Source organism: Micromys minutus (assembly GCF_963924665.1).
Source record: "Micromys minutus genome assembly, chromosome: 28".
Taxonomy (NCBI): domain Eukaryota; kingdom Metazoa; phylum Chordata; class Mammalia; order Rodentia; family Muridae; genus Micromys; species Micromys minutus.
The window spans coordinates 36,051,931-36,079,313 of record NC_137963.1 but is presented as its reverse complement, the minus strand read 5'-3'; the positions used below and the strand labels follow the sequence as shown (position 1 = coordinate 36,079,313).

General features: G+C 53.0%; 1 protein-coding gene across 2 annotated transcripts in view; it reads right to left on the bottom strand.

Moving 5' to 3' along the window:
- Positions 1–27,115, bottom strand: part of ANKS6 (ankyrin repeat and sterile alpha motif domain containing 6) — a gene marked incomplete at its 5' end in the record, with an annotated part of 39,122 nt that extends 12,007 nt beyond the window's left edge. Inside the window, 11 exons of one of the 2 annotated variants that reach the window (XM_080940125.1) lie at positions 1,466–1,653; positions 3,172–3,325; positions 6,240–6,443; positions 9,199–9,248; positions 9,910–10,108; positions 11,191–11,339; positions 13,603–13,709; positions 14,839–15,043; positions 16,008–16,052; positions 18,732–19,234; positions 26,784–27,115. In XM_080940125.1, coding sequence (XP_080796251.1) covers positions 1,466–1,653; positions 3,172–3,325; positions 6,240–6,443; positions 9,199–9,248; positions 9,910–10,108; positions 11,191–11,339; positions 13,603–13,709; positions 14,839–15,043; positions 16,008–16,052; positions 18,732–19,234; positions 26,784–27,115 — 2,136 coding nt within the window. The remainder of the gene's footprint in view (positions 1–1,465; positions 1,654–3,171; positions 3,326–6,239; positions 6,444–9,198; positions 9,249–9,909; positions 10,109–11,190; positions 11,340–13,602; positions 13,710–14,838; positions 15,044–16,007; positions 16,053–18,731; positions 19,235–26,783) is intronic. The other variant, XM_080940126.1, reaches the window with a different exon arrangement.
- Between the last annotated feature and the right edge of the window lie 268 nt (positions 27,116–27,383).

Here is a 27,383-nt window from a genome sequence, read left to right as displayed (position 1 = left end):
CACACTCAAGGGCATAAAACAGACCTTGACACATAAAACAGAACTGCTACCACAGAGCTGAGCTCCACCTCAGTAACAGGAAGGTTCCTGGAAAAGCATCAACTGACTGAAAAATTTAAAACAAAAACAACTAACGATGGCTCAGGAAAGAAGCTCAGATTCGGCTGCTGATGGAAGGTTCAGAGCTGAGCCCTAGCTTTGAGGTGAAGGGAGAAGCTGAACCCTCTTAAAGAGATGTGGAGGGAGCTCTTCGCTCCCACGCACCCTTTCTGCCTTTCCAATGGCTCCGCTTCCATGCTGAAGGAGCAGGAAGCCAGCCTCATGTACACCTCATAGCTGTGAGCGTCCTGCTTCCAGATCTAGGAGGCTCCAGTTTTGAAGACTAATTTCTACTCTTCCTCGGAGAGCTGCTGAGAAGCTCTCCATGTCTTCTTACTACTGGACCGCAACAGGAAGCCCATTTCAGTGTCCTCTGACTAGGGCAGTGGTTTCTAAGAGCCATGGCTAAAACTGACTCTCTGGGGGCAGGAACTGATTCCCCAGACCCTACCCCGAGAGTCAGGGGCAGAAGGAGGGTGTGGAGAGCTATCAGAAGCTACGAAGCATCAGGAGACCTCAGATCTGAAACATTACTCATCGGCTGTCTCTAGGACATACTTTTGGCAGCTAATTTCTTTTCATCAGGATATACATGCATGTTGTTACAGTTGACACATGCAGCCCAATGTGGTAAGTTAGCAGCTTACACGCCTGTTTCCAACAGTTAATGAAACCATCAGAACAGAACAGAACATTTTAGACAACAAAGGAGAAAACTATTTCAAAGCCCTCGGCTAGTAGACTTATTTTAATGAGTAGCTGGGAGTGGCCACATAGAAAATGTGAAGAGAAATACACTAATTATATAACTTTTTATATCTTCTAAAGAAAATGCATCAAGATATCCGAGGAGTCTATAGCTGAACTCTAAAATAAACTTAATTATACAGGTTCTTCACATAAATAATTCTGAACATAACAGAAATAAACTCAAGTGTTGGGGAGAAACTTCTGGAACTAAATTATAAAAGGAACTCAAATTATGAGGTTTCGTTCGCTGTGCAAGAGAGCTGGGATAAGAACGTTGTGGAGCCAGAGGAAGCCGGGCGGAAATGGGCTATTTCTCACACGTCTGCTAAGACATAAACTCAGTGAGCTGCAGTTTAATCCAGCAGGCTGCCCCTGTCCGTGTTAACCCCAATCTCAAGAGAAAAGTATGGACACATGCAGGTGGGCACCCAAGCCCCTCCCTGCACCCCCAATCCCACCTCCCACCCGACACTAGAGAAGAGAACACGGGCCTACAGGAGCATTGTCAGACCTCTGCAGGAAGTTTAGGAGTGCTCGTGATTTTGACGCCAGTGAGGCTCCTCCCAACCCAACTCTGCATGTCTGCAGGTGTCACAGGTCTCCAGAGAACAAGCACCTTGCTGCTGGAGGTGCCACTGGACGAGCCTCCACCACTGCCCAGGAGGGAGGCTGGGAGCTCAGGCGGGCTGGGGACAGTCGCTGGCCCCACGGGACTGGACTGTTGGCGGGGCTTCTGCTCACACAGGCCAGCTGCCTTTTTCCTCTGAGCAGCGATCTGGGACAGGACACTGTCTACGCTGCCACCTGAGGAGACAAGAGACAGGAGAGAGCATTGTGGCAGTCCTTCCTCCTGGTAGACTGTGAGCTGTCTCCAGGTTCAGGCTTGTAAGAGCGCTACACAAGGGCCCAAGGGAGCTGAGGGAGGGCTGAGGGCCACAGTGAAGCAGGGCGGGCAAGGGCTGGCTTGTATCTTTCAGGGCCAGTGCACGTAAATCCCTAACGCCACAACCTGTGAGCACTGAGCTCGAAGCTTCTAACTGCATCCTAACTGCCATTTCCCTCTCAGGATCTGAGTATACTGTAGCCTGGAGAGGGGTTGGGACTGACACGGACTCATATATACACGGATGAGCAGACACACACGGACACACACACACACACAGACACACAGACACACACACACACACACACACACACACACACACACGCATGCACATACTTCCTGGGGCGGTTCCCAGGAAGCTACGGGCAATCGGTATACCTGGAGCGGTACGGCTGGATCCTGCCTGCAGGTGTACCTGCCAGAACGTCCCATGGAACTGGAAGATGGAATGCACTGACTAGCTGGACGTGGTGGCGCAGAAGGTACTGGGGAGGACTGAGGCAGAAGAACTGCAAGTTCAAGTCCTGCCTGAGCAACTCAGTGATAGCCAATCTCACAGTAGAAAGTGAAAAGCGCAGGAGGAATCCCACAGTGAGCTTGTTAGCAACAAACTAATAACCACACCAGCTTTTGTTGGAAGCAGGGGTTTCTTTTTTGTTGTTTTTCATTTGCTTTGTGTTTTGTTTTTCAAGACAGGGTTTCTCTGTGTAGCCCTGGCGATCCTAGAATGTGCTCTGTAGACAGGCTAGCCTAGACCTCAGAGATCGGCCTGCCTCTGCCTCTGGGATTAAAGGCGTGCACCACCACCGCCACTACCACCCGGCGACATTTGTGTTTTTTAATACGGAGCTCAGACTACAGAGATCACTGAGGAAGCCCGAGAATGTCTCCTGGGAGGCGGCAAGATGACCCCCTGACAAACCAAACGACCTGAGGGGAATCCCTGGGACCCACAGCAGTAAGGCAAGAACTGACTCCTACAAACAGTCCTCTGACCTCCACATGGTGTGCTACACATGTGCTCCCCCCCCACACACTCACACTCACACACACACACACACACACACACACACACACACACACACACACACACTCATACACAAACCAAACTAGGAAACAGGTTTGTTTGTTTACATTTCAGGAGACATTATTTGCATGAGCAAGAATATAGGACAGCCTAGGACAGAGTTCGCTAGAAGTGGCCACTCCAAGAGAACTTAGAGCAGATGTCTGCATAGGGATCTGAAATGCCAATGACAGAGCGGACCCCCACCCTCACTCCAGCCCCACTCATCCGGGCTCTGCAGCAGGGCTGGGTTCAGGTTAGAGCTGTGTGCTGCATGCAGTGGAGCAGGGGACGGGAGACGGGAGGTCCGGGGACGGGAGGTCCCAGGGCGGGAGGTCCGGGGGTCGGGAGGTCCAGGGGCAGGACTGCTCACCTGAGCGGTTGTGCAGCTCCCCTCCCAGCCTGCTCATGCTGCCAACGCCACTGGCGCCCCCTGAGGAATGAGGCGAGTGGTTAAAGCTCCCGGAGCTGGCAGGGGACATGGGGCTTCTGGAGACACTGGGGAATCTGACTGGCCTGCCAGCAGCCTGTGAGTACAAGGTGAACCCAGCAGTTAGGACAAGGCCTGTCTTCCTGCCCACACAGCACAGCAGCCCACGCATGCCCCTCTCACTGACCCCGGGGGTCCCGTGACAAAGAGCTTAACCTGTCTGCTAACCACCCAATAACTCAGGCTGGGCCATGGCGCACCATCCCAACACTGGCCGCTTGACTTCCCTCCAGGAGGTGCTAAGGAAACCCCTCACTGAAAGCTGGGAGAAGCCACAGTGTATACAAGACAATGTCTACCTGGAGTCCACCTCCCTCTGTCAGCACTTCTCTGCTCTCAGCCTGAGACACGTCTGGGACTCCTCTCCATCTCAGTCCCACCAGGTGACAATGCTGTGGCTGCCCCTCCCCCCACAGGAGGACCTGTGCCACACTGTGCCAAGACTCCCTTGGCTCCCAGGCAGTCCCTCTGTGCCTCCTGGCCCTCCACCAACCATCCTTCTCAGTCTTCATTATAGCACTGTGTCCTTTGGTGTCAAAGGCATGTGTCCTTGCCAAGGCAGCCTAGGCTTGGTTCTCTGTCATACCACTGTCTCTATCCCGGAAACCTGGACACCCACGTAGCCTGACCACACACCATGATGCAAGCTTACTCTAACCACTGGCTCTGCTGATCCTCGGTGACCTGCTGGCTACTCAGAGACCTGCTCTCCTCTATGCACTGTCCTCAGTCCTGGAAGCACTCAGAAGGAACAAAGGCTGCAATGGACTGGATGGCGGCCCTCAGAAGGCAGGTCAGTGTCCTCATCTCTAGATCCTGTGAATACTGTCAAGTGCCACCATCTTGGAGACACTTATCAACAGTGTGCCTGTGCTAAGAACTCAAGGGGACAGAAGCATGGAGCTGGAGAGATGGCTCAGAAGTCAGAAGCATTTGCTGCTCTTTCGGGGGACCCGGGTTTGATTCCTAACACCCACCCGGCAGCTCACAATGGTCTGCAATTCTGACTCCAGAGGATCTGATGTTCTCTTCTGGGCTCTGCAAACACTGTACACATGTAGAGGTAAAGCACTCACAGACACATGCTAAAAATAAAATCTTCTAGAAGAGGAAAAAAGAAAAGAAGGAGGAAGGGAGAAAGGGAGGGAAGGAAGAAGGAAGGAAGGAAGGAACGAAGGAAGAGAGGAAAGAAGGAAGGAGGGGAAGGAGGGAAGAAGGAAGGAAGGAAGGAAGGAAGGAAGGGAGAAAGGAAGGAAGGAAGAAGGAATGAATGAATGAAGGAAGGAAGGAAGAAGGAATGAAGGAAGAAAGGAAAGGAGAAAGGGAGGGAAGGAAGAAGAAAGGAAGGAAGGAAGGAAGGAAGAGAGGAAAGAAGGAAGGGAGGGAGGGAAGAAGGAAGGAAGGAAGAAAGAAAGGAAGAAAGGAAGGGAGAAAGGAAGGAAGAAGGAATGAAGGAAGAAAGGAAGAAGGAATGAAGGAAGAAAGGAAAGGAGAAAGGGAGGGAGGGAAGAAGGAAGGAAGAAAGGAAGGAAGGAAGGAAGGAAGGGAGAAAGGAAGGAAGAAGGAAGGGAGGGAGGAAGGAAGGGAGAAAGGAAGGAAGAAGGAAGGGAGGGAGGAAGGAAGGGAGAAAGGGAGGGAGGAAGAGAGGAAGGGAGGAAGGAAGGAAAGAGAAAAACAGAACAAATAAGTATAATCTCAGGCCTCTTGGGACACAGGCAATTCTGACAGGAGAGACTGAGAAGATGCAGCCACAGAAGGGTTATGTCCTTGGGAGAGATTCTCCTGCCTCTCCCATGAGCCTCAGTGGAGCCATAGCCCTACCCACAATGTTTCGGCACACAGGGCACTGTAAGAAAATATTCAGCCTGAGGTGAGCAGGCTCTCCCTCCAATGGGTGACCCTGGAGGCCCTTCCGGCTCCCAGAGCACACATTCATCTTCCGGGTGTTCTGACATCTCTGGTAGGCTCTGTGCCTGCTGCTCTGTGCTCCAAGGGTCAGAAAATACTTGCTGGGGAAATAAAGCATGAACATTGACATCCAGGCCCTTGGGGTTAGTGACATTTTTCAGAAAAGGTAGCCACGTGAAGAAATCGAGGGATGCTCTGCCTAAATGACAGTCCTACCTCACTTCACTTACCCAGAGTGCCCAGCCCTAGAAGCAGACCTGCCACACAGTCACAGTAGACGTCCAGGTGTCTATGCCACAGGCACCAAAGCATCGAGACCTGTCCTACACCCCTCATCTACAACCTACCCACTTACTATACCCACAGTGTAAACAGTCTACACTCCCAACCTACCCACTCACTGTACCCACACTATAAACAGTCTACACTCCCAACCTACCCACTTACTGTACCCACACTATAAACAGTCTACACTCCCAACCTACCCACTTACTGTACCCACACTGTAAACAGTCTACACTCCCAAAGACACCTGGGCTGCTGACAGCTCCGACACCGGCCAAAACCTCCAGGTTGGAGATTTTACTGAAGTCAAAGCACCCTGAGGGCACACAGTGGGCCTCTAGTGTGTGCTCTTGATCACAGCTCTGAGCAACATTATATAGTTGAGGAGTCCAAGAACCCCATTCCTGACCCACCCCCACCAGGCCAACCACAGTCAACCAGTTATTCCCCAGGTCGCTTCCCTGTCCGGTCCTACTTCCTCACCAACTGACGGAGAGACGGCAGAGCTAGAGGGGACCCTCGAACTGTGTTTCTCTAGAGAGGACAGAGGTCCCTGCCTCCACACACTGTCCCTGTGACACTTTAACCTTCCACATGCTCAGCTCTTTGATAGGATTTACTTAGACTAAGGGACATCGCTCACTGTAAAGAACAAAGCAGCTACTGTGACCCTAGGTCCTGGAGTCTGAGGTCCCTCTGCTAGCCACACACCGGGATCTCTGTGAGGAGTGTAACAGTCCAGCCACTGGATGACTTACACTGTCTGTGCCCACGCAGCCCAGAGGGTGGGCCCTGTTGGCTCTTGGGGGCAGCGCAGTCTTCGTGGGGTCTGCCTTCCCGTTGTGACATGTGCGCGACCTGTCGGAGCTCCACAGCTCGAAGCTGGACGGAGGCAGGAAGGGTGGGATGACGGCCTTCAGCTTGTCACTGGGGAGTCGGGGGAAGGGAGCTCCATTTCGCAGCTGAAAAAGGCAAGATAGGATTAGATGGGTCCAGGAAGCTTCCATACTGGGGAAGGATTCAGGCCCCAGCACCGTAGATGACAGCGCCTCTGCACACTTCCTCAGTGGCAACGGGAGCCCAGAAAGCATTGCAGACTCTCCTCCCAGTAACCCACTGCTCTAAGGCAAGATGAGGACGGGGACAGTGAACCAGAGACAAGAGACACTAAAGTAAAGGACAAAGGGGATTGGGCCAAAGAACAGTCCAGGTGTAGGACGGGCAGGATGCAGGCATCCCTGTATGCCAAGGGTCCAGTAGAATGTGCAGAGCCTTATAACCAGCGTGTGCCATGCTGGGACAGGTGGAAGAGGCAGAGTCTGGGGGCTTCGAGCCCAACCATATCTCCTTCATGCCCGCCACACCCCAGCCATGCCTCCACCACAGACAGTTTCTTCAACTGTAACTTAGTTTTACGCTGTGAATCTCTACTGGGGTCAGTGTAAAATCCACACCGCGCTGACCATTGGATGTCTACAGCAGCATTCCAATGTCCACGCTTATTTTAACTGAACATGGTGCCAGACGGTCCTCCACGGGGACAGACGTCCCACGGCTAACCCTGCCTGGGCGTGGGTAGGTAAAGAGTCAGGCAGTTTTGCACCAGTAGCTGCAAACATCCACCCTGGGGCCAACAGTGCCATGGGCCCACAGCCATCCGCCATGGGCCACCAAGTGAGCCCACTGGTGCCCTCTGCTGCTCACAAGTAGTGGGGGCAAGCCTCCCAGGCTTCTTTTACAGGCTAATCTGCCAGTCTGTAAATGGGCATCATCCTCACTGGAACAGACAAGCTTCCTCTATCTGACAGGAGCTGGGCTACTCGGGGGAGCCAGCCCACCACAGATGGGCATTTCTATGACCCTTCTGGAAGCCGATGACTTTCATGTTCTTTGCCCGAGGAATAACGGGGAAGCCGAGGGAGAGCAGTATAAGGGCGTTCAGCAGAGCTGTTAAATTACAAAGAGCTACAGACGCCCCTCCCCAGCTCCCATGGGTCTGTCTTGGGTGAAGTCATTCTGTGATGGAATGTCCTGTCACACGGCTATTAAACATGATGTGGCTAAATAAGGTTTTAATGACATGGAAAAGATCATGGGAAATTGCTAATAAATCAGGTCCAACACACAACGGGGAAACTGTAATGCCACCGGTTTTGTGCAGCTCTGGGGAGGTTGGGTAAGAAAGTGTACAGAGCTGAACACTTAGGAAGTGCTGAGGTGTTTGCTGTTCTCAATAGAACCTGGTCCCACATTCCTAGATACTAAAACTGCTTAGGAAAAACCCACAAAGGATGAAAATCAAGAATGCCACCATGACTCACTCTGGACGTGATCTTGATCCTCTTGGGGGTCCCTAACTATACCTGAGGGACAAGCAAAGTGTGAACAAAGGCAAAGACGACTCTGCTTGGCGACTGTGCCTACCTGCCCCACATAGGTTTGGTAGGAGTTGCTCAGGCTCGCCTGTCCTTGACAACACTGCCCTCTGCTGGCCTGAATTAGGATCTCTGCACGAAGGTGCTCTAACCAGGAGACTTGCTAACAGACAACACCAAGCCCAGAGAGGTGAGGTAACAGTCAAGGTCAGACAGCACTAGGCTAAAGGCCTCTAGGAAGACCACCTCCCTTCAAAACTACCACTGTGACAATAATCGCCCTTAGTTTGAGGCATCTTTTCTGCCAGATCTACCTGCCACATCCCTTCGGCAATGACACACCTGGTGTTTAACAGGGACCTGATCGGCTGGACAGACTTCAAGGCCAGCCTTCTGCAGTGTGCTGTGCCCATGGGACTGTAAACTGCTGCCATGGGCACAGTGACATGTGGGACCCTCTTCTTCTCTACACAAACAGAATGGTTTTCCTTCATGTGACGTTCAGTGTCACCACAGAGCCTCAGCCACAGAACCAAGAGATCATAGACAGAAATCTCTAGAACCGTACGCTTAAACAAAACACACAAAAACACTTCCTTTTAAGTGGTACTCAAAAGGCTGTGTCTCAGCAGTGGAAAGTCTAACAGGCTGTACTGGCCAGAGCTATGGAAGCCTTCTTGGACTGTGAGGTAACCCTGGGAACAGAACCTGGTTTCCCAACTCTGACCTCTGCTACGACCTCAGGGACCTTTCATTACTCTTAGCTCACCCTAATTGTAAGCTCAGGAAACTGAGGCTCTTTCCAGACGAGAAACACCCTTCCTCAGCTCCCCCACTTAGCCAGAATGGCGAGTCTTCCTGTTAATGCTCTCCCATCTGGTCCCTGCAACACGGGCAGGACTTGGATGTGACTCTAAGCTCTAGGGCTGCCCTAGAGAACAGCACACAGGAGACCCAGATACTGTGTGACTTGGTATAATCGATCCCCTTCATCCCAGCACCCGGGAGACAGAGGCAGAAGGACTAGAAGTGAAGTCTCCCTTGGCTACAAAGCAAGTCCAGGGCTGCCTTGTGTTGTATGAAACCCCAAATGTTCAGAAGGCCTCGATCACAGCTGGCATCTCCTATGATTTGATGGCACCAATTCTGACCAACCTGCGGCTACCACGGAGGCAAACACTCACACCCTTCCTCCTCAGAATCAAGCAGCCAGGGACAGGCAGTCATGCTGAATGTAACAGAGTGGGCAGCAGTAACTAGCACACAAGCCCCTGCTCTGCTAAGGGACCACAGGCCAGGCACAACCTCTCTTGCCTTTCATGCTTTTAGGCACCCCACTCACCATGGTTGTCAATAACACATCATCCTTCTCTCTTCTTGGGTTCCCAGGACCTACAAACAAATAGAAGCTTCCTGAAATGGTCCTCCCTGTGACCACAGCCTGCAGAGTGATGCTGGAGGCCCCACATCCTGGAAATCCAGCTCTCCTGGGGACTTAAATATTTAATAACAATCGGTGTTCAATATACTAACAGATGGAAGGCATTTGAAGTCCTCTCAGAGTATGCTTCCAGCCTCTGCCGTGCTGGGTCGGATAGAGCATGCCCACTCAATAGTCTGTCTCTAACAGGGGTCGATCCTGGGTGGGATCTCATCTGTTTTCCTTCCAGTTTGAAAATCCTTCAGCAAAATGGCAAGGCCCTCCCTCAACTCAGTGCCCGCATGGTGAGGCTCACCACGTTACTGTGAGAACTCACTGTGTTTCAAAACACTTTCAGTACCATAAGCCAGTCACACTGGATGGTGAAGAGACCAACCATCAGAGGCCGTGCCTGGCCTGTGGGCCTCAGTAGGAAGTGAAGAACAAGACCTTGGGGCTCCAGTGCTGGTTACTGCTGCCCACTCCACACTCCACGGCCTGTGCCTACTTCCAGTGTTTCCCAGACCAGCCACTGGTCCTGTGTCTCATCTCATGGCCGGCAAGAGTTCAGGAGGGGTGGACCCTGGGCCTTGGTGCCCCGACGGAACCCACCCCAGGTGCAGCTCTTCTCACCAGTGTCTTTGGTTGCATGGGCTGCTTCAGGTGGCCCAGAGTGACCAGTCCTGTCCTGCGTGGGTGCCCGCATGGTGGAGTCCAGCGCCAGCTCAGACTCGTCAGAGAAAGGCAAAGGCTGGTTGGCAGTCAGCCCACGTGGCAGTGTCTGCATGAGTTTGAGCTTTCGGAACCTGTTGGACATCCGGCTCCACCAGGACTGTGTGGGAGGGAAGAGACAGAAGTCAACTGTAGCCAACAGCAGGACAAGCCCAGAGACAAGCCCCACACAGCGTCCCTCTCCCTGGTGTAAGGCAGTTGCTACCAAGCAGCCACAGCACCCTTCCTGAAAGAGCATGCCTCACCAAATCCCTCCCCAGCCTTTCTGGGCCGCCCCTCATTTCCTTAATGATGTAATGTAGAGAAACATGGAGCAGGGCAAGGATCTGGCTGCTTAGGGCCTTCCCCTGAGCCGGGGACAGGCAGAGGCTGTAAGAGGTAGCTCTAAAACCCTGACACCTCTCCTTACAGCCTACTTCCTGCACTAAAGATGTCTCAGAGATCAACAGAACTAGAACCCAAGCCATCTGTGGCTCCAGCCCATCTTCTCCGGGAACTGAGTGTAGAACCAGGCCTAGAGCCCAGCACTCCTTGGAGCTCCTGTCATGGCCACAGGAGACAACACTGTATGGCCAGCGTGGGCAAGACACAGAGAAAGGCGGGCCAGAGCAAATGACCCCAGGGGGAGTCAGTACACAAGACAGCACAGGGAATAAAGTAAGTTTGGCTTTAACAGGCAGGGCAGGGTGAGAAAAGTGAGAAACACCAAGAGAGAATCCGTCACTTGCAGGAAGCGGCAGAGGGCTACAGTCAGAGAGAGGGCATTAAAGCCAACAGTGTGTTTTCAGCTTCTCAGAAGCAGCTGCTTTGCCGGGTCAGAGAGTAGCATCCCACAGGCAAGACAGCACAAACCCAGTGCTGTGCGTGTGTGGTCTGTCCAGCTCAGAACTACATCCTGCAGGATTTAAAAAAAAAAAAAAAAAAAAAAAAAAACAACAACAACTCTCCATTTATAAATTGGGGTTCTACACCACTGTGTTGATTTCTTGTCCTAAAGTTGAGGGGAGCAGCTCTAGGGCCCAAACTCTTGCAAAGCATCTAATGTGATGGCCCCAGACTCCTCAGGTCCTCTCATTTCCTATGAGCTCCCCAGCTTTCCTGCCAGTCACGCTGACACGCCCTCCCCCAAACCAATCCAGCCCTCACCACAGGAAGCAACAGCACCCCCAGCACTGTTCAAACCTTCAGGCCTCCCTTGTCGTCAGGTAGCACGGGGATGCTCCAGGGTTGCCTGGCCTTTGCGTGGGGCAGGGGTGGCCGGTGGCTGGGCCGGCCTCGGTCCTTATTCACCTGCATGCACACAGATGCTAGCAGTCGAACAAGTTCAGTGTCTGTGGACACAAAAGGCAGTGCCTGACCTGTGAATACATCTTCCTGGCCCTGGAACCTTAGAACCCTCATCAGCCTTAGAACTCGGTCCAGCAACAGCAGGGCGGGCAGGACCCCTGGGAGGCCAGTTCACTCTCCTCACTTATCCGGGTTTGATGCTTTCAGAGGCCTCCTCCCTCCCAGAAGGCAGGGGGTTGGAAAGCATGGGGTCTCAGCCAGACCACAGCAGTTCATGTTCTCTCTCTGTCCCACCCTGGGTAATGGCAGATAAATTACAGTTCCTCTGTATGGTTCACAAGGAGGTAGCATTAACCCCAGCACATAAACGTGTCTGGAGGATTTCAAGGGGATTCCTCGGGAGCTGGCATGCAGCGTGTGCTTAAAAGTGTTTTAAATCACATTAGCTCTTCCTACAAGTGCGTAGGGCAAAATGGCTCCCCAATTCTCCTGACCCAGAAAACCTACAGAATCACGAAAATCAAGAGGTTCAGGTCTTCATGCTCACTTTAATTACACGGGTGAAATTGCCAGGGCCATCAGAGGTGTGAACAACTGAAAAGCCTCCAGGTACCTCACAGATGTCTTTAAAGAATCAGTGTGTGCCACTCAATGGAGCTGGTAGGAATGCCCAGGCCAAATGCTGAGGCTGGGCACTGTATTTGTGACTCACGGGCTTAAAATCTTAGAGGGCGATGCTGAACTTCAGATGGAGATGTAGATTCTGCATTCCCTGAACATCTCCAGGTAACCAAGCTCCCGTGAAGCGCAGTTGGAGCTCTCAGGGTCAGGTCAACCCACGGGTAAACTCCCCTGCCCCTCTGATGGCCTCACTGGAAAGGAACACACTGTCCCTGGAGAGGAGGCTGCACTGAAGCAAACCATATCCCAGGGAAAATGGCACTTTTGGCACTGGAAAATATTTACCATAAAAATAGATGCAAATTAAAATGTTTTAAATGTGCTATTAGTTATTGTGAACTCAACAAGGTTTTAGAAAGCGTGTTGGACAAGATTGGGAAGAAAGCACTCAGAACTCCTAGGCTTGGGAAGGCGCTCACATGCAGTGAGGGATGCATAGGTCAGACCCCCACAGGGGGCCCTGTGTTGGGGAGCACCTGGACTCACCTAAAACCCCTCCACCTCTCCATATCTCCAATGCCTTTAGGATAAGGCAGTAAACAAGAAAGGCAGAGAAGCCCTGACTCTAAGCATTCAGAAGCAAGCAGGTGTCTGCGGTAGATGTTTAGACACAGTTTTCACTTAAGAACCAAGGGGCTGGAAAACTGGCTAAGCAGTTAAGAGTGTTAGCCGCTGTGTTCAGTTCCCAGCACCTACACAGAGATCGTATCAGGCTTAGCTCTAGTTTCAGGGGATCCAATGTCCTACCTGCCCTTCATGAGTACTGCATGTATGTAGTGCACAGCTGTAATCACAGGCAAACCACTTTATAAACATTTTTCTAATCATAAAAAGAATGGGTGTGGTGATACCCGTAACCCCAGTGGTCAGAAGGCTGAGCTTAAAGTCGGCCTGAATAACACAGTGAGACCCTGAGTTGGGAAAGGAGGAGAAGAACGAGAGAGAGGAGGAGGCGGTGGCTGGGGTGTAGAGATGTTCAGAGGCACCTGCTACCAAGCCTGACAAGCTGAGCACAATCCCCAAAGTCCACACGCGTCGTCTGACCTCATGTGCACCATGACACGGGCAAAGCAAATGTAGTTTTTACAAAGCCTCCGTCCTCAGAACACAGGGCTGGAAGCCCAGCCCAGGCTCAAAGCCTGAACTTCTAGGATAATCAACGGAGTGACATGTCAGAGACCCAGCCCCTTTTTGGAAGCCCTAAGTAAAAGGGCCAGTCAGAACGGGAGAGGCTCGGAGAGGAACAGCAGAGCAGACATGCTACAGAAGGACCTCTGGCCTTAGGTGGCATAAAATAAGACTTCTCCAGTCAGCTTTCCCTGTCAAAAGCCCTTAATGTTTCCTGCAAAGTCACTTAGTAGCTGTGGCTGTGACCACAGAATGGCTCTATGTCCTAGCAGCCTGCAAAGCTGCATGCCCTTGTCTGCCCTCTTTCTGCAACAACTATGGGATCACTAGTCCTGGAAGAAGGCTAGCGTCGAGTCCCAAGGGCATGGGCGTGCCCTGATCTCTGAGTCTGACTTTTCTATGAATCAGCATAGGTTTCATACAACTAGGGAGGCAGTGCTCTGGTGCCCCGGTGAGGAAGGGTGTGGAGGCTGAGCAGAGTCTGCATGGCTCACTCACCAGGGTCATTCAGCAGCATCACCAGGTCAAAGGCCGTGTATCCATTTTTGGCTCGAAGAGCAACATCAGCCCCTTGATTTAGCAGATACTTTACAATTTCTTTATTTCTGAGGAGCAAAGAGGCAGTTAGACTCCTTTTGGTATTGATCTCATTTGGTATTGATCACCCTACAGCCCATGTGCGAAGGCTTGGTCACAGGAAGGCACTGTGGACCATTAGAGGTGGGGCCTTACACAGGCCTACTGGTCACTGTGAATGTGCCCCAGAGGACCTCCTGGATCAAACACTTCCTTGGACACTTGTTCTCCGCCCATGCCTTGGACACTTTCACCAGAGGTTGGAAGCCTCAGGACCACTCCATCTTGTAGAACCATGAGCCAAAATAAACCTTTTCTTTATAAATTAACTGCCGTGGGCATTTTGTTAAGAGTGACACAAAACTGGCTAACCCAGCAAGTGACAGCGAAAGCGTGGCTATGTTCCCAGACAACGAGCCTGCCAACATCAACCGGGGCACACAGCCTTCCAGTGTTTAGGCGGGACATGGCCCATCATACCCTGTCACTCAGCAGGAGAGGGGCCAACGTGCTCTCTATCAATCCTAATGTTTCTCCCTAACAACACTAAAAACCAGGGCCTCTGCCCCGAAGGCGCTCAGCTACCATACCTACCACTCTGTGGCCAGGACCGTCCTTCCAGAACTTTCTGGTAGGGTCAAGGATCTGAGGCTCATGGGATAAGATAACCAGTGCAGGGGTGAGATATGACCAGTTTAACCAAGCAAGAGGAGAACCCCAGGGGAGCCAGAACATTTAGCAGCTGTAAGATGTCCCCAGCGGAGCCTGCAGAAGGGTGACAGCCCACCCGACTGGGATGACCACATAACTTTAGAGGGGAAAGTCAAGCTGACCATCGAGAGTCTAAGGGGATGAAAGCCCAGGTATTTGTGGCCACTGCTCATATCATAGAGGCATGCTTAATGGAGGTCTCTGGACCACCATGTCAAACCACCAAATGAGCCCATTAATGAATCTTTCTGCCTCAGATGCACCAGCCATGTGTGTTTACACAGACATAGGAAACCTGCACAGCAGGCTAGCACGTGCCCTGGACAGAGACAGGCCGGCTGGGAGGAGCTCTCACGGCCCTGGGCTGGCTACAGGCTGCATCTCGGGTCAGAAACCCCAGACGGAGCACTTGCTTGGCCTCGTGTGGAAGGAGTGGGAGCCACGGACCCGTGGTAGGTGGCCTGCATCAGGGCTGTCCAGCCATGCACACTGTCCTGTTTGTTCATGTCCGCGTGCTTCTCCACCAGCAGCTGCACCAGAGGCAGCTGCCCCGTGACAGCAGCCAGCATCAGTGGGGTCGCCCCGTCCCCGTTGACCAGGTTCACGTGGCTGGGGTCCTCGTCAGCAATCTCCTTGACCAGTTGGAAGTTTCCTACAAATGGCAGGAGTCCAGGTGACCAGCAGCCCCTGACACCACCAGGTCATTTATTCAGTTGTCTCTCATGATAAACATTTGCTCACTCCGCCTCTGCTGTGGTCACGGAGGACACTAGGGTGGATCAGAAAGAGCCCTACCCAGATCCCTCTATCTATAATATGAACAAACCGAAGTGCTACCTGTGTCTCAGAGAATAGGGAAGGACCACAGGCCTGAAGGGGGAAATACAGGTCTAGAGGGTAAGCAGGAATCCAGGAGGGCTGCCTGAAGGTGGTGTCTACATCAAGAGGAAACTCGGGAGTATGGGAGACAGAGCAGTGGGTAAAAGTACTACCCACGCAAGCCTGAAGACCTGGTTTTGGATCTCAGGCCCCACTTAAAAGACAGACAGGACATGTAGCACAAGTGTCTGTGATCTCAGTGTTCCTGCAGGGGCCCAGGAGAAGGAGACACCAGCTTGTAGGTCAGCTGGCCTGGCACATGAATCAGAAAAACATGGAAAACCCTCTCAGGGTAGACGGTAAGGAAGGAAGGTGAGCAACGGTGAGCCTGACCTCTGACCTCCGCATGATGGCGTGCACGAAATGCCTCTTCCTCCCTCCCTCTCTTCCTCTCTCTCTTTCTCTCTCGCTCTCTCTCTCACACACACAGGAAAACTCCAGGCTAAAGTGCCCCTCAGTCATATCAAAACTGGGGCTCACAGAAAGCCAGGTACACCTAGCTGGCGGCATAGCAGGGGCCTGTGGGCAGAACACTAATAAACTACAGGCCTCCAGGGCCCACGCTCCCCTGGTGAGAGTGGATTATAATGTCACAAAATCTAAAAATTATTTTTAAATGAAAGCGAACAACAAAACCACATTTCTTTATCATCCCTTGTGCCTGTGAATAGGTGTGGGAAGGGGGCTGGGGGGCAGGGCTTGGGCTCAACAGCCAGAAAGCTCTCCGAAGCACTTACCCATCTTCAGGGCGTGGAAAATATCAGGTCTCCTCTTCTCCTCATCTGGAGAAACAGAGATTTCCAGAATTAACCGAGAAGTTTAACAGAACTAAAGCCATAAGGGTCAGGTTAGCTTTCTCAAGAGCAAGTCCTTAAGAGTCATGCTCAGAGCAGGGGACTATGTGACAGCCCTTCTGGGCAGCTATCAGCCCAGGCTTTTGAAAACACTGCAAATTGTGAGGTGTATTTACCTAGGTAAATCAAAAAGTATGGTCTTGGAAAAAGTTCATTCTAAAAGAATTTGAAAAGGAAACTGATTATTTAACTTCTAAAATCCATCTCCGATTAGCTAAGTACAAGGTCAGAGAACCCTGTGACACAGAACCACTGAGCTCTGGAAGTAATAACTGTGGCCCCCTAGAAACTCCAACAGCACCTTTTCTTTCTCCCCAGGCACTAAGGATTTGAGCGCGGTCTAGTGGAGAATTGTCCAGCCAACCGTCCACCAGACATGCTCACACTGGGCTCCGACCCTTGACCTGGTGCCACAACTCCAAGTCCACCAACGCAAGGCCCTCCCTCCACACACATGCCACACCTGGCGGGGCAGTTGTCCACAGACAGGCACTTCCTAAAGCCCGCCAGCATGCTGAGCCGCACACACAGGACTCCATCGGGGACACCTATGGCTCTGGGCTGCCTGGGGACTGGACTCCACGTGAGCTAGAATGCCTGTTTCTAGACAGGCAGGCCCATTAACATCAGCATCTGTGCCATGCGTTGTCCCAAGGAGCAGCAGGTGGCCTAGGAAGGAGGTGCTTCAGAAACATGGAGCCTATGAGCGTACCACTGTGCTAACTGGCCCAGCAGCCACCCCAGCCAGGTCACACAATGGAGTAACTCTGAGTTATTATCAAGCACAGAAGGGCCAAAGAACAGCAGGGCTGATGTTGCCTGTGAAATATCAACACCTGACATGACACTGTAGTCACCCACAAAAGCACCTCTGGGGGATGGGAAGATGGTTCAGCAGTTAAGAGCACTGGCTGCTCTCCCTGAAGATCTGGTGCCCTTCTGGCCTCCTGGGGCACCAGGCGCACATGCAGTACACAGAGACTCATACACAAAATCAAGATGTGCAAATGTAAGTGCTTTTACTCTCTTACAGGCTCAGTTTGCTGGGGCCCAGGGCTTTTTGAGGGACAGGGAATGTCACCGATCTTAATTGCTGGCCACTAAGCAGCCACCTGGTGCTGAGTCACTGACAGCCGAGCCTGGCTCTTGGGGCTACCTACGGCGGCTGTTTGTGCTGATGGCCCGCAATGCCGGGTGGGGCCTTTCTTCACTTTGGGCTTTCATGCTGCTGTCCAGAGAGAGGAGACCTGCCCCAACCTCCACACAGCATGAAGGCAGAAGAATGCCACAGTCACTTTGGTTGGGACAAGAAAGAACACAGAGAGGCCAAGGTCTTGTGTGAGTAGGTTTCCCGAATTTCCAGAGAAGAACGGTGTGTGTGTGTGTGTGTCTGGGTGTATGTACTGCTGATGCCTTAAACACCTTTGTAACAATGACCAATTCTGCAGCCTCCATGCCTGTGGTGGTCGTCCCGACGGTTAGAACACTGGCTGGACTTCTGAGGACCATCCGCGGTTATCGTCCCTGCCGCTTCACAGCACCTGACACAGTCACTCTGGTCTATCTCCTTCTCATCTGCTGTTCTAACTCACGGCACTGACCTCTCCCACGCAGTCATTTATGTCCTGTTTATGACCTGCCTCCCCCTCCCGAGGCCACTGTCCGCCAGGGTGGGCCTCAACCGCTCGCTGACAAGTGTCAGGTCTTTGAAGGGCATCCCACAAACACGAGTAAAGGAACTGAACGTCCATTGTTGGAAGCTACGCACCTGGCACTGGGACAGACACTTCAAAGCACAACTGTCCCAGAGCCCAGAGACAAAGGCGTCTACACTTCCTGAAACCGAATATGAGGATTCCCAGGAAGCTGACGCCGTGCCAGGTCTGGAGGAGTCAGCAGTTGTCGCCCACTTTGCTGGGGGCCCAGTGTGTGACACAGTTGAGCAGAGGTTCCAAAATGCAATGTGCTTTACTAAGAACAACCCTTACATCCGCAGCAAAGAAACATGTTGGCTTCCTGGAAAACCCCGACTCTGGAGGGAGCTACTGCACACTTCTCAGGGACTTAGGAACTGATGGCCAGCTCCTTCTAGAACAGGGGTACAAACCTACCTGACCCCAGTTTGTCTCTGCATTCAGCACAGGGCCACACCCACTCAGGGCCGATAATCATTTCATCTGCACCTACATAGCCCAGGAAGCCTAAATAGTCATTATCTGGTCATTTCCAGAGAAAACTTTGCCGGCCTCTATTCTAGGTTTCTGAGACCACCTACTTCAGAGTCAGCTGAGGGAGGAAAGGCCTCACTGTACAAGTTCACAGACTATCTACCTCCAAGTACATGGTTAGGTTTGGAAACGTGCAAGGCCTGTGTGTGACAGGTACTCATGGGTAATGTGTAGCTCAAAGCTCATGGCCTGCACGCCAAGACTCCTTCTGCATACTCTTTTGGTTTGGCAAACCTTGGCTTGTACAACCTACACAATCCTGTGAGGACACATCAGGGACCCGGATGATCGGGACAATGAGTTTTGTGGGGAGTGGTGGGTGATGGGAGGGGAGAGGAGAGAGAGAAGTGTTAGGGGACGGAGAGGAGGGTGGCCTGACCTGTTTTCGGCCTGACGGTGGTCAGTGGGTCCAGGTAGTCAGCTAGATCCCTGTACTTCCGGTCAAGGGCAACCTCGAAGGCCGTCTTCTCCAGCACGCCGAGGTGGTCGGGGTTAGCTCCCTTCTCCACCAGCTGCTGCACCACACTGAGCTTACCGAAGAGGGCTGCCAGCATCAGAGGGCTCCAGCCCACAGTCCGAGCCGTGTGGTTGGGGTCTGCGCCCCACTCCATCAGCAGGCGTACCACGGCCTCGTGACCATGTTGAACGGCGGCCATCAGCGCTGTGATGCTCAGCAGTTCGTCCCTGCTGCCACCTGCTGCTGGTGACTCGCCAGAAGGCTGGTGATGGTTCACAATGGCACCTGCTTCCAACAGCAGCTTCACCACACCCAGGTGGCCACCTCGAGAAGCCACAGTGAGCACGCTGGCACCCAGCCGATTCTGAGCGTTGACATCAGCTCCATGATCCAAAAGGAGGTGTGCCACGCTCGCATGCCCACACCTGCGGGAAAGATGGGGACTGGTGACACTAAACAGAAAACACTGACAAGAGGACAGTTCTAATAACCCTCACTACTGTCGACTACTGGAGGTAGTGCCAACGACCTCAGCCTGGTGTCAGGTACCAGGCTGTCCCTGAGTAACCATCCTCATCTGATGACAGAAGTCACGACCAGGTTGGAACCCAGTCTTTCCTCCATATGACGTTAAACAAGAATTTGTTTCCTTGTGCCTTCATTTTCTGATCTGTAAAATGGAGCTATGACCACCACCCCTGCCCCCATCAAGGACTGACTGAAGCTTACTAAGCAGATATACAAAGGAAGCAGGCACTCAGGATCACCTTGACAACCACCACGCCTTTTCCACTCCACATCCTGCTACAGTCACTGGCCTAGCTAAGGGCCATCCGGGATACAACACCCTGCCTGGGCTGGGTGTACAGATGTACACCCTTAATCCCAGCACTCAAGAGGCAGAGGCAGGAGAATCTCTTTGAGTTTGAAGCTAGTCTGCCTGCATAGCTAGACCCCTTCTAGCTCAGTCAGTAAAATGTTTGTCTTGCAATCCTAAGAATAAAGATTCTGCTCTCCAGAAGCTACCTAAAGATACCAAGCTCAGGAAGGCAGAGACGGGGCATCCCTAGGACAAGCTGACTAGCCAGACTAACTACGTCAGCAAGCTGTGGGTTAAACTGAGACCCTGCCTCAATGGATCCTGTGGAGAGCAACCAGGGAAAACTCCTCATGTTCTCTCATGTACCCACATACATGCAAACATATGTGTATACACACATTGAAAATAGATGGACATGGTAGTGCACACACATAATCCCAGCAGTGGAGGTGTTAGAACAGGCAGACTGCTGTAACTTGCTTGCCTGCTTTCCATGTTCCAGGCCCACGAGAGACTGTGTCAAGAAACCAAGGTGGGATCTGGAGAGATGGCTCAGCAGTCAGGAACCCTTGTGCTCTTGCAGAAGACCTAGGTTTGATTCCCAGGACCTACGTGGTGGCTCACAACCATCCACGATTCTATCTCTAGGGTATTTGAAGTTGTCTTCTGAACTCAGGGGGTACCAAGCATATACCTGCACACACATGCTGGCAAACAGCATACACAAAGAACAAAAGAAATTAATCTAAAATGTAAAAGAATACACCAACCCCCCCCCCCCCCGACACACACACACACACAAGTCCTCTGTACTCTGAGGTACGGCCTGCTAAGCTGTCTCTGCCAGTGCTCTGATTCCCTCATAGGCAAGGCCCTTGTGGTGACTCATTTCTACCCTCCTCAGCCCCCACCATCTCCAGCACATCCCAGTGTGGCAGCTGCCCTGGCAATGGGACTCTGGCACCTCCATAAGGGCCTACTGCCACCTGCTGGCAGGAATGTTCACTGCAGGTGGTTGTGAGCCTGGCTTATTCCTGTCTTTCTCAAAGAAGCTCTTGAGCTCTGGCTGTATTCCGGGACCAAAGAAGACAGACAGGCTCCTCCCTACCAACTCCCTGACTCCAGGAGGACATACACTGCTTCACAGTAGGCAGACTTGTGCTGTGAGGTGTTGTGAGGTCTGAGTGGAGAGTGTCCAAGCTAGAGAAGGCTCCTTCTGGCTAAGAGGAAACAAAGACAAACCCAGGGAAAGGGGTATTAGAAGACCACAGCACAGACTTGGAGGCTGAGTTTGGACGTGGATTTTGTGCTTTAGCTAAAGCTAGGGGCTTCCTACCCGTGAAGGAGGCAGGGCCAGGGCTGAACTCTGGTCTGAGCGTCCCGCTGAATATAAAATACCTTCTGGGCTGTGAACCTTGACACACCAGGCTACCTCCCACAGTGTGCAAATGAGAACCTGGGGACCTGGACCCCAGCCTGGGGCAGGATGAGGGCCTTTTCCTCCAGAGCTGAGTCTGAGGAAACACTCTCACACAGGAATTGCAAACTCAGAGCCTCCCAGCTGCCTTCCCTCCTGCCCACCCTTCAGCAGCCCACCGGAACCAGAGTCAGGAGGGTGGTCTACACTGCTGGTACTTCCCAGCCCCTTCTGCACCTTCCTACCCTCCGCCCACGCACTCTGTCGTGAGTGTGACTCCCACTCCTGGGCCATTCGGTCCTGTGCTGTGCTGCTCGGAGCCCGCTCCCATCTCCCAACTCTGAGCAGCTGCCTTAGGATTTACAATGATACATATTTCCTAAGGTTTGGGGTGGACTGGAAGATTGAATCCATTTAAAGCAAACCTTGCCTTCCAAGGACCCCCAAGTCTGCAGCTCTCCTCTGTCTAAACCTGAGCCCTCTTTCAAAAACGGTTTCTTGCCTGCCTGATTGTGGCTAAGGACAGGGTTCGGGGTCCCCCCTGGCCACTAACACAGGGGATGGCCCATGTCAGAGTTCAATATTATTCTGTCTCATGAACTGATAAACGGACACACTGCTCCTGCGTCAGGGAGGGGAGGTCTGAGGGACAGAAAGCAGCCAGGGGCTGCTGTGGTCTACACTGCAGCAGAGTTCAAAGCTCCCACCGGTTAGGGGAGCACAGAATGAACTCTAGTGAAATCGCTGGCTGCAGATTACACGGTACTTTCAGATCCTTATCTGAAATCCCGAGGTGCTCAGTGCCTCCCACTTCACAGAGGAGGAGGAAGCGGAGTGGAGCAGAGAGCAGTTAATCTCAATTTGAAAGTGACAGGACCCAAACCCGCCCCAGGAATCTCAAATCGAAGCTCCACCCCCCTCCCCATGCCCGGTTCCTAGAGGGGAAGGGAAGGGCTGGATTCGAGCAGAAATTCTGAATTTTGCAATGTTTCTCTGAACTCTCAGGTAGCCCTAGAGAGCATTCAATTAGGCTGAAAAAATATAAAATGATCCAACGGAGCCCGAGATAATTTTGCGGGTGTTCGTTTTCTAATAGGTAATTACTGGAAATGGGGCTGCTGGGGGTTTCTGAGCAGGTGCTGAAGAGTGCCAATTAATTTCAGCAATTAACACCTGTGCTTTGAGGGCTGGCACACGATCTTGCCACTCGGAGCACCTGGCATGAGTGGGGTAAAGACAGTGGGTGGAGGGTAGACGGGCCAAGGTGTGCCTAGACAACCACGCCATGCTGTCCCCTGCTCAGAATCATAACCAGTGCCCAAAGGGGGTTGTCAGCGGCTGGATACACGGCTCTTGGGCCTCTGCCATTCATCTAGCCAAGTGGCTGTGGACAGGTGATGTAACGTCTCTGTACCCCAAGTCCTTATCTCTAAAGGGGGGACAACAATGATACATACTTCCTAAGGTTTGGGGTGGACAGGAAGAGTGAATCCATTTAAAGCAGTAAGCACTGTGCTGGACACAAAATAGGTGCTCAAGAAAGGTGAGTGTTAGCCAGACCCGATGATGCCGGCTGGGCTCATGTAGGGCAAACAGATCTGCTTGAGCTGCACGGTAAGTTCAAGGTCAGCCTGGACACATCGGTGAGGCTTTGCTCTAACAGAGGACCGAGGTGGCAACTCTGTGGTAGCATGCTTGCCTGCCAGGTACAGGCCCTCAGTCCAGTCCCCACTCCTGTGGAGCGGGAAGAAGAGAATAATCTATTGTTTTTGCAGATAGGAATGATGGTTCTACTAAAACCATAGGGAACCAAGGACTTCAGGTCCTAGCCCAAAGCCTTTATGGCTTGGCCCATCGGATGCTGGAACACACAAGATGACAGACGGGAGTCCACTTAGACAGTCACAGTGGCAGTCTGGAGCATTGTCCGAGGATTCTGGGAGGAGCACAAGAATGGAGAGTGGACATGCGCAGGCCACCCTGACTTGAGGGACCAGGGGACCAAGGGACCAACAAACAGACCCTTTAGGAAGTCTCCCTACATTGGTCCCTGACCCTGAGCCTCCACATGGGCCAGACAGCAGACAGCCCAGAGTATCTCAACCCCAGCACAGGGGAGTCTCCTGGGAGGAGACTTAAAACGTGTGCAGGCCCTGGCGAACAGGCAAGAGTGGATTCTAATGCTCTGCTCACAGAGGTGCCGTCTACCTTGGTCTTGTAGAACAGTAAGGCGTGTGTCATACTAATGCTCTCAAACAGCACCTGCTGGGGTCAGAGAGATGGCTCGATGGTTAGGAGCACTGGCTGCTCTTCCAGAGGACCCAGGTTGAGTTCCCAGCACCCATCTGGCTGTTGACAACTGCCTGCAACTCCACTTCCAAGGACTCGGATGCCCTCTTTTCGCTTCCGAGGGCACCAGGCATGCATATGGGACTGACAGACATTTGTGCTGCTAAGACAGTAATTAGGAAACAGCACTCGTGGTAACCTGAAAGGACAGTCCAAAGCATCTCAATTACAAAGCATCCAAGTTGGGAGAGCTTGGACCTCAAGCCCCAACTCTTTCCACAACACCAGTTGAAGGACTATTCTAGGCCCAGGCACTGCCCAGAAGCTGCCCGTACGGCTTGCCCTCCCTCTCCCTAGGTCGGGTCCCTCATTTGGCTACTTCCCTGCGCCTGAGCAAAACACCAAGTTTCAACTATTAAAGCTCCAAGGTCCAGCAATCAAAAATCATTATTTGGCTACCCTGGCTAACCTGTCCAATCAGGACTTACCAACTTACTCACCCTAGCACAGATTTCCCTCCCCCTCTTAAAAAACCACTCCTGCAGAAATACCTGCTGCTGTTTCTGCCAGATCCAGAAGCAGCTCCCTCCCCCTCCATCTTCCCCTCCCCCATCCCTTCCCCTCCCCCATCCCTTCCCCTCCCCCTCCGTCTTCCCCTCCCCCATCCCTTCCCCTCCCCCATCCCTTCCCCTCCCCCTCCGTCTTCCCCTCCCCCATCCCTTCCCCTCCCCCATCCCTTCCCCTCCCCCTCCGTCTTCCCCTCCCCCATCCCTTCCCCTCCCCCTCCGTCTTCCCCTCCCCCATCCCTTCCCCTCCCCCATCCCTTCCCCTCCCCCTCCGTCTTCCCCTCCCCCTCCGTCTTCCCCTCCCCCATCCCTTCCCCTCCCCCCCCCCCCCCCCCCCGGGACTGACTTCAAGGTCTGTTCACAAACTTTTATACAACAAAGTCCTCTGAATCAGTTAACTTGTTACTTGACCATCATGCTTGGGTTAAGCATCTTGCCCGTGGAGATAGAAGGCGTTGGTGAGTATGATGCTCACCCAGACCCCAGCGCTGGAGAAGCAGAGGACGTTCAGAGCCAGCCTGACCCACGTGGAGGTAATAATAATCAGAAATGATGGTGATGATGATGATGATAAAAAAACAGGTGACAGGGGTTGGTGGCACTGGGGCAAGTCAGTACTGCCATCCATTCCAAGCAAAGCTTTCTGCAAGTTCCCAGGGCTTGCGAGGCCTCTACTTTGGTGGATCTCAGAGCGGAGGTATAGACCTGGGCCTCTCAGCCGTACAAAGGCATTCTGAGCCACTTTCTCACACCCTTCCTGTCTTCCACCTCTCTCCTCAGCTTCCCATTCACAACCTCCAGGAAGGTAACCCCAGGAACCCCACCTGGACAACATCCCAGGGAACCCTAGGTAGAGCCAGGGTTGAATACATAGGGAGCCAGCCTGCTGGGAGGAGAGAGGGCTTTCCTAGTCTGCTGAAGCCAGAGGCCAGGGCCACACCCTGGAAGGCTTCCTGGAAGAAGCTAAGCTTGAGAGTGGAGGGGCTTTGCTGAGAAGAAAACCCGGGCTACGGGTTCTGTTGAGAAACTCCCTGACACACAGTGTGACATCTGAGTCTCAGGGTCTCACCTGTAAGGTGGAGAAGATAGTCTCAGTTCAGAGTTAGCTTTCCTTAAAAGTACCAAGTGATGTGGAGAAGGACCACATGAAACCCAGGCCTGAGCTTAAGAGACCAGACGGATGTACTCAAGAGTGTGGACAGAACTGTCACTGAGACTAGGGCAGCCGCAGCCCACAGGCTCGCCCAAGCACTGGTTCCACAGAGATCCGGAAGCTCTTCAAGGTGGCGGAGGCAGAGGCACACCTGGAGGAGAAGAGTGTGGTGGGAGACCTCTACAGGGGTGTCTGTGAACAAAGGTGAGGGGATGTGGAGGGAGGGAGGGAGAGAGAGAATATTCCAGAGATGGGGGGACGGGGTACTAGACAGGGGAAGGCTTGCCCGGAGGAAGAGTGGGTACTGACACTAAGGGGAAAGGGACCTAGACAAAGGTTTTAAGGTCACCTCTGCTGTCGCTGGTGCCACCTGCTAAGTGACTGAGAGCCAACCTCTCTCTCAGGACTGGGGCTAGAGAGAAGGCTCAGCAGTTAGGAGTTCCTGCTGCTCTCAAAGAGATGCCAGGCTTGGTTTCTCGTGTGTGTGTGTGTGTGTGTGTGTGTGTGTGTGTGTGTGCGTGTGTGAGTGTGTGTGTATGTGTATGTGTGAGTGTGTGTGAGTGTGAGAGTGTGTGTGTGTGTGAGAGAGAGTGTGTGTGTGAGTGTGTGTGTGTGTGAGTGTGTGTGAGTGTGAGTGTGTGTGTGAGTGTGTGTGTGTGTGTGAGTGTGTGTGTGTGTGAGTGTGTGTGTGTGTGAGTGTGTGTGTGTGTGTGTGTGTGTGTGATCGTGAGTTTGTATCTCCAGTTCCAGTACCCACCGCCCTCTTCTGGCTTCCCTCGGGCACCAGGCACCCATGTGGTGCACATACATACACACAGGCACACACTCATACACATAAAAGAAAAATAAACCTTTTTAAAAAGTATCTTTCCTTGTATTCTACAGCTCAGAACATTTATAAGCCCCAGCCAGAAATCTAGAGATGGATTTTGCTGCCTCTCCGGACCAGGATCAACTTCAGTTTGATCCAGGCCACTAACTGTCTCTTCTTTGCGCTGCTGTCTTCCTAACCAGCCTTCCTGACTCTGGCCTATCTCTCTGCCCATTCTCACACGTGATGACTGTAACTTAACTGAATCATAAATCTGATCCAGTCACTGTGCCCTGAGCCTTCCACACTCCTCACCATCCTTAGACTGTGGGCTTCTTTTCAGCCCCAATCTGGAACCGACTTTCTTCTCTCCAATGGTGGGTTTTGTCTCCTGTTACTTCCAGCCCTTCTGGATCCCAGCATCCTCCCAGTTACCCAACCATTTATCATTCTGTGTTTGCTCTCCCCCACCTCCGCGTTTTCCATCCTGTATAACTCTTACAAATCCTCGGGTCTTTACACCTCATTTCTACTGAAAATCACCCCTATTCCTCCAAATGGGTCAGCTACTACGGTCAGACCTTCCAGATCAAGACTGCTACTTTATCTACCCACCCCACTCCTATCCCCAAAGTGGCGACTGAACTGGATCCCGGATCTCTATCCGCCCAATCCCAAGGACAGGGTGAGCAGACGGGTTCTTAGGAGACCCTTAGTGCAAAACGGAATGAATGAACATCTGGAGGATGCACTCCGCAGCCTCCACACTACTCAAAAGCCGAAGTTCCTAACATCCCTAATCATGTGTTCCTGAAACCGCCCTTTTATTTCCATCATACTGATGATCAAAAGGCAAGGCTCCAAGGGCATTCGCACTCTCACGAGTCCCGGACTCTCTCCTTCCCGGTCCCCGCTCACCTGGCCGCCTGCATGAGCGCGCTCCAGCCGTAGTGGTTGCGGCTGTTGACCGAGGCTCCGCGGCGCAGCAGGAACCTCACGAGTGGCTCGTGGCCACCGGCCGCCGCCAGCTGTAGCGCCGAGTTGCCCGCCTCATCCGAGCAGTCCACCGGCACCGGCGCCTGGGCCTCCGCTGCCCGGGCCGCTTCGGGCCCTGTGGGCTCCGCTCCCGCCTCCGGCCCGGCGACCGGCTCCGCGCCCGGCTCCAGCAGGCGCCGTGCCGTGTCGGTGTCACCCTGCTCGCAAGCGCGGAGCAGCAGCTGCAGGCCCGGGGCCAGCGCGCCCTCGCCCATCGCGCGCCGCCCGCACCCCGCCGCCGCCCGCTCCCACCCCGGGTCCGCGCGCGCCCGCCGCCTTCCGCAGGCCCGCCCCCCTTGGTGCGCGTGCGCCTCCGGGGCCGCGCCTGCTGGGGCCGCGCGCGCAAGGCCCGCCTCCAGGCTGAGATCGCGCGGTCACTCTTGAGCCTTTCTGCTCCTGCTCGCCGCCGATCCGACCCTCTGGGCCTAGCTTAGAACTCGTCCGGCGTCCCCACCGACCCCAGACCTGCCCGCACTTCACTAG